General features: G+C 41.4%; 1 protein-coding gene across 2 annotated transcripts; it reads right to left on the bottom strand.

Moving 5' to 3' along the window:
- Positions 1-309: 309 nt before the first annotated feature.
- On the bottom strand, positions 310-6,734 carry lyplal1 (lysophospholipase like 1). Of its 2 annotated transcripts, none has more exons than XM_051407355.1 (5): positions 6,458-6,734; positions 5,115-5,214; positions 3,997-4,166; positions 1,342-1,457; positions 310-615 (listed from the first exon to the last, which is right to left on the bottom strand). In XM_051407355.1, the coding sequence occupies exons 1-5, from the start codon at positions 6,687-6,689 to the stop codon at positions 376-378; spliced, it is 858 nt and encodes a 285-aa protein (XP_051263315.1). In that variant the 5' UTR covers positions 6,690-6,734; the 3' UTR covers positions 310-375. The 2 variants fall into 2 exon arrangements, with proteins under 2 accessions (XP_051263315.1, XP_051263316.1); XM_051407356.1 differs by having other exon boundaries at positions 6,633-6,734.
- Positions 6,735-7,099: the final 365 nt, after the last annotated feature.

Genomic DNA, 7,099 nt, shown 5'->3' with positions numbered 1-7,099 from the left:
GGGGCTGTTCAGATGTAGCATCTTTTGCGTCTGCAAATACGCTATACGCATTCATTGCAGTGCATGATGATGAAAAAAATCCACAGGTCATGTGACGAGAATGAATCAATTGGCTCTGCAAGACTTGCTGCATAGGGACGGTACCTTAGCCAGTTGAATGGTCAGCCAATGCAACCTGCAGGTATTGGTTGTTTATTAATGACAGGTGACACAGTAGCACAACCTCCCAAGTGCGTTGGATAAAAGGATGAAAGCCGAGCAGGTCTAGGAAAGGTACAAACATTAAATGAAAACTACAAACTACGCAGCAAACATAAAAAACAGCTTTTTATTGACACAATCACTAATTCTGTGAGAAAACGTTGGTAGAGTGAGTCAGGAGGAGGTGGTGGGGGGAAGCCTTTTGAGGATCCAGCTTCTCAGCATCTCCATCTCAGGCTGGGAGAGCTGGTGGTGCAAGCCTGGTAAGGAGTGGAAGGTAGTGTTCATGCCAGCCTTCTTCAGCAGCACCGACGTGTCCTCTCCCCACTGATGCAGCACCAGGTCATCACTGGTCCCATGACACTGGAACAACTCGGGGAGGGGGAGTCCAGCTCTGAAGCGCTCCTCCACTGCCTTCAGCAAACAGGCAGAGGTCATTTGATCTACTCATTTCATCAACACCATGCCTGCTCAGTCTTAAAGGTGCATGACAAATATCTTGAACCTTCCTAAGTTCAAGATATTTGTCATGCACACGTATTTTGCTCTGTGCTCCAATGACAGTTGAGCAGTCCTCGGTCAGAACCTCTGTGAACTTTCTCCTTAGATATGCTATGTGCTAGGCTAATCTATGGAAAAGAGGATGGTTAAAAGATAAAAGCGACATATTTAAGGTCACTTCTTAAGTTAGCTAATGTTAGCAAAATGCTAGCTAACTAGCTAGCTAATTTATATCAATCGTTAATTAGCTTTGTTAGCTGTCTTTCTCTATGAGGGTTTAACACTATGAATCAATATTAAACTATTACTGGAGCTTTAAAGAACCATTTCAGTGTTTTTGCCTTTACTAGCCCACTGAGCACACATCATGTTGACTAATGCTCCAATACATTGTTTGCACTCAGATGAAATTCAAATTCAGTGTCCGACCAACTGTGAAAAATGGTCACAATCTCCCCTTATATTCCTCAGTTATGCTGTTAAATAATTAAGTGTTTTGACAGTACATTGATGTCAAATCTATGTGCTTTGCAGTAAATTGGCTACAACATGCAAAAACGCAGCATGAGCCCTTCAATGTATTCACAAGTTACAATCTATTTTTTAGGATTTGATGGAAAGCGATGGCCGCCAATGTACCTGAAAAGCAACAGAGTCCTTGTTGAGAAAACTGGACAGTGCAAAGACTCCCGCTATGTCAGGGTGGTACCGACACACCAGGTGGAGAGCCATGGCTCCGCCCATCGAGAACCCCCCTTTTATTAGGGACAGAAAGAGAAACTGCTGCATGAGCTGGAAGACACTGAACCTCTGGGTTTTCTATGAAACAAGTATTAGTACAGTAAGTATAATAGGTCACATCATATACTGTACGTATTCATCTCCATATGAGTAACAGCAGCTTACTAAAGGCACTTTATGCAGTCGGAGGTGGAAAATCCTTCACTTATGAAAACATTAAGATGGATAGGACTCCTCAGTTCCACATCATCAGCTTTTTTTGCATCGGAATAAGCAGCAGCTCATGAGTCTGTCCTTAATCTCACACATCTGGGTACATCTGGGCACACTGTGTACATCTGGGAAAATGTGCAAGTACCCATCATTCTGTCAGAGAGCTGAGGAACGAGGGAGGGTGAAAAAAAAGAGGGTTAGGGTTGAAGAGATGAAGAGAGCAGAGGTGGAATTCACATATTGGCCCAAGAATTTCAAAAGGAAACTGACAGTGATCTGAATATGAGTATTTCAACTCAAACTTACCAGCGTGCATGTGTACATGTTTGTTTAAAGTTATACAGGTAAAGGGAGATAAATCTGAAGGAAATGATGAACCTGGGTTGTTGCAGCAGCAGCACATTAAAAACAGTCACCGTGAAGATAAATAAACAGGGTGAGTAATGGAAGTGTGTGCAGTAGGTCATTTTTATAAAAAATACTTTTTGTCATATTTGCTGAAACTTTCACTATATCCTGACAGTAGTACATGACACAGATAATCTGGTTCTTCTGGCTCCTCCTAGTGCTCCTAATGGCATTTGCAAGAATCCACTGGGCCTCAACAAGAACAACCAATCCCTTTCACAGAATTCTGGGGGCAGCCAAACAAACTTTTGTGGTTTTAATGAAGAAGTCAGGCAATAATAATTCATTGAGCAACGTGATCTGAGTCTGTAAAACAGCTGCATTGAAAGTAACTTTGGCTACCTGGCTGAGAGACTGGAAGTGTGCAGCCCATCCTCTAACAGCTCACTGTGGCTGCTCCTTCTTGTTCCATATTTACACCTGACAAAAAAAACGGTGAAAGGGGCTGCTGTGTTACAGACACGTTTTGATAAACAATAGTGTCAAGTGTCAAGCTCACTGACAAACACACTGCATCCTGTAACTACTTCAAAATAAAAGTCAGCTTCTGTTTATCTAGTTAAATGTTTGTAATGTGAAGCTGCAGCAGTAGGAAATGTTTGGTTTGCATTAGCAGTAAGTTAATACTGCCTTTCTCTGGGTATTTCGCCACAGTTTGTAATGCTGTAAATACATAAATATTGATACTTTTTCATCAGTGGCCATTTTGCAGGCTGGAGGGAAAGCATTGATGTGGCCGGCGGGCCACCAGTTGACCCTACATTACACTGTGCAATAAGACCTACATAAACAAACCAGACCATCAGAGAGATGACTGGCTATTTCTATAAAGTTATTCTCAATAAAAACTATTGGGTGTGGGGATTCACCTTGAAATCAATTAAATTGTCCACAGGGGCCGCCAAAATCAACAAAAATAGAAGTTTCTTTAAAGCAAAAAAAGTTGTCCAATATTGGATGATCAACTGATATATCAGATGTATATATGTCTGGCTCTGATCTACAATCTAAAAGATAGAAAAACAATTGCAATAATGAAACACAAAAGTACAGTCCCAACACCCCCACCCCTCCTCCACACACTGAAACACACAAACACAGCAGCCTATGGCCGGCCTCCTCAAAACCCTTTTCCATGGAAACTTCTGGCGCTTGTCAGTGTGTGAGCTGGGGGAAGTGGTCTCTGGGTACACGGCACTGCATTTCTCCAGCGCAGTCCACTGAGTATTTATAGTTAATGACAAAATGTTATGATTTAGAAAGATAATATTTCAGTTGTTTCCCAGGAGCATGTGTTTTTTCACTCACACTCTCTGGAGGCAAGTCTTTCACACAATCCCCCCCCGCATATATAGTTATACATTACAGGTTAACCCTTTTCCCTCTGCCCTCAGTTGTTTCCCCTTTCATGTGCCGCCATCCCTCGCTGACATTAAAACACTCAATGTCCTACCATATGTTTCCTGTGGGAACTCTTACCTTGCCTCAGCCATTATGTTGATAGTACTTGATCCGAGTGGTTTCATTTCATTGTTATTTATATGTGAATTTGATAAGCAGAATATTTGAGGGGAAAAAGCTTTTCAGGACCTGAGAATCCCCTCTGAAAACCCTTTTTTATTCTCTGCTGGCAGCATATGAAAGGAGGCGGTAACCTGATGAGATACATCCTTTACTTTATATCATGACAGAGGGAGTGAGGAACAGTCGGGATAAAATGGACTGAGGTGTGTAACTGTGTGTGTGTGTGGAGGGGAGGAAAAAGATGGAGGGGGGAAGAAGGGTTTACAGGTAGTACTGGACTAATGCCAGATACGGTCAGAGAGCACAGGTTTTGATCTTGACCTCTATATAAACACAATGGTACACAGTCTATAGTAAACATTCAGATTTTAACACATAGCAGACATGAAGTCAAAACAAGATCCATACCGATGACTATCCTGTGTTTGGGGATCCCAGCGTTGACCTCATCCTGAATGACAGACCTTAAGGTGGTACACATGGTGTCTATGGACTCCAGGTGCTCCTGGCAGTCTCGTGAGATCTTGTAACGGTCAAACCAGACGGTAGATAGAGACCCTCTCATGGGTGTGTATGGCCTGATGGCATCAAGATGAGGTTAGTGGTCAGGTACATGGCTGCAGCTTCAAATACTTTTTAGTTAATCCATTAAGAACAGAAGCTATGTGGAATGTTTCCCTCTATGCAGATTGGACATACTGTTACAATCAACACTTAAACAAGTGTTCAATGGTACGTGTCCACAAGGGCGGTTTTGGACACATGGGGTCACTCCGCCTTGACGCTTGAAGTCATATGGCTCTTCTTGCCTTTGATACCTCTACTTTCTTTCTTTTCTTCCTACTGATTGTAGCTTCACTATTTCAAAATGTGGGGTTAGTGTAGGGATGGGATGGGCATAGATGAAAGCAATTCATAAGCTTAGAGGCATACAATTCTGATAGATCGGACAATTTAGAACCGGTTCTCGATTCCCAGACCTAGTTTTGTGCACGATGCCCCATGCTGCAAGACCACTCAGTGGTCTGCAGTGTTTTCAACTTTTGGATCAGCTCAGCTTGCTTGGAATTTTGACCGAGGTGGTTCCAAAGAAAGTACCAGGTACTATCCATAATGGAAAACCAAGAAAGAGTGAGTAGAGTCCGGCCATAGCATGTGGTTTAAAAGCAGCTTTCTATGTATGACTGTGTGTGAATGATCAGTTTCCGTTCTGATGAGCAGTTGGCACCTTGCATGGCAGCCACTGCCATCAGTGTATGAATGTGAGTGTGGCATGTAGTGTACAGCGCATTCAGTGGTCGAAAGATTAGAAAGGCAGTCCATTTACAATTTACCACAATATTTTTTGTTGTCTTACACTAGTTAAACTCTAGATGGCCTCATGACCCCCTGTGAAAGTTTGGAAACCAGTAAATGTCTAAAGTAAATCTGGGTAAATGAAGAAGTAACTCAACCTGTTCGGTCAACAGAAAAACAACATATATGGATATTTGATTGAGTGAAATGTGACCCAGAGGTAGGCCTACCTGGCTGGAGCTGTGGGGTAAATAACTCTGATGTGGTTGAAGGCCAGATCTGGCACTGCAACATCTTGAACCCAGGCTCTCAGTCCCTGCCCAGTGTCACCTGGACATGCAAATAAAATCAAATCATAATCAGACTACAAACAGCAGTAATGTCTGGGCAGTCAGCTTCAGTTATTTTCATACTCTAAATGTAACTAAATGCTCTGAAATGTTTGTGTCCCTTAAAGCAGAGGTTAATATATCAGTGTTTCCTCTATGGTGATTTTGGAGCAGCTGTTAAATTTCTGCCGCCGCGGTATCAGAAATGGGGCAGACGCACAATGTAGTCACGGTTGCCTTTTAAATGATCCTGCCGACATAATGCACCCCCGTTGGCTGCCGCTCACATTGCAGTTTAACAACAAGTAGAACTATTCAGAGGTTATTGGGGCTGTCCAGTTTAACTCCACATACTGTTGTGTTGATGTAGGTTGTTCGGACGGGCCTGCCCCCACTGCTAAAAAAAATCCTAGAGGAAACACTGTATATAAATATACAACAGATATGACTACAGCTCTGACAGCTGTGTGATTACAGCCAACCACTAATTAAAATAATGGAGGCATTTAAGGGCCAGTTGGGTTCACTGTTAGTTGTTAAGGTACAGTTACATTTCCTTGTGGAGGAGTAGATGTGCTATATAAAACAATAACAGAAGATAAGTGGGAGGAATATAATAACAATAAGAAGACTGCTCTGTCCACTTTTCAATTTAATTCCACATGATGAAATTAACAATATTTTAGAACATTTTCACATCATAGCAAGAAGAACACAGCTGTGATGAATCTATCTAAAAAGGAACAGAGCAATCATTCATGTTAATAGTTCCACCAGGTCAAATCTCTCCTATAATAATCCTCTATTTAACAGCCTGGTCACGTGCAACATTTTCAGGCAAGACTTCCTTGTCTGTCCCAGTAAATAATTTATTGTGAGAGTAGGACTATGTGTTCCTGGTTAAATGCTCGGCCTGTGGAATGGTGGGATTTTATATAAAGAGATGTAACGACAAAGGACTCTTGAATCACTGAGTTCATAACATTCTCACTGTAGTTCTACACAATAACATTTTTGGGGGATTAATTGTACAGCCCAAACACAAACTATAAATCAACTAATAAATGATGATGTATCATTATAGGCTAAACTACCCAGCTGAAATAAAGTCATTAAATGACCACAACCTTTGCCAGCTGCAACATTAAAGATGAACACATGAATGTAGCACTAACTACAATCCAGTGATATATATATATTTATATTTAAGTACTTCTTATGAACGCTGCCGGTGATTCTCTTACGGTGAGTTGATGAGCTGTGGTTAGCTGATGTTATAAAACGGGTAGGTTCAGTGCTTTGTGCTGAGCTATCCGACCCACAGTGCCAGCAGCGGAACAAAACAACGACACACAGATGAACAGAAGGACAGTGAAAGCAGCGAATAGTCGCTGAACAGTATGAGAGACTATTGAGCACCTGAACCGTGCAGGAAGATAACCGAGGCGGAGTGTTTCCCAGTTGGAGAGAGAGCATACATTTGAAGCTTCCTGGCGGCAGCCATGACAGTCTGAAGGAAATCACGCGAGAGTGTCGGACAATGCTGCTAAACCTCGCGAGACACATGACCACACCACGGAAATGTATTTATTATAAAACAACAGGAGATTGTATAACGAAATGAAAGTACATCATTCATTAAATGACTTAAAAAAGAAAAAGAAAATAAATCAATATATACAATCATTTCAATTCAATTCAATTCAATTGTATTTGTATAGAAAACAGATAACAGAAGCTATAATTGTATATTTGTATATTTGTATTTGTATATGTATATATTTTTATGCACCAACTGCACCAGGTCACATTCCTCGTAGGCATAAAAACCTACTTGGCAATAAACAAATTCTGATTCTGATTCTGATTCTGATCTCAGGACACTT

This window comes from Dicentrarchus labrax, unplaced genomic scaffold (assembly GCF_905237075.1).
Source record: "Dicentrarchus labrax unplaced genomic scaffold, dlabrax2021, whole genome shotgun sequence".
NCBI classification, from domain to species: domain Eukaryota; kingdom Metazoa; phylum Chordata; class Actinopteri; family Moronidae; genus Dicentrarchus; species Dicentrarchus labrax.
This window is presented reverse-complemented; position numbering and strand designations above follow the sequence as displayed.

What these genes read in the sequence shown, in the direction of transcription:
- lyplal1 (XM_051407355.1), bottom strand. Translation starts at nt 6,689, where the DNA reads ATGCTCTCTCTCCAACTGGGAAACACTCCGCCTCGGTTATCTTCCTGC. An exon ending in CCACAGCTCATCAACTCACC is followed by an intron (nt 5,215 to 6,457) that starts GTAAGAGAATCA and finishes TTGCATGTCCAG; the next exon opens with GTGACACTGGGCAGGGACTG. An exon ending in CAAACACAGGATAGTCATCG is followed by an intron (nt 1,458 to 3,996) that starts GTATGGATCTTG and finishes CCCTAATAAAAG; the next exon opens with GGGGGTTCTCGATGGGCGGA.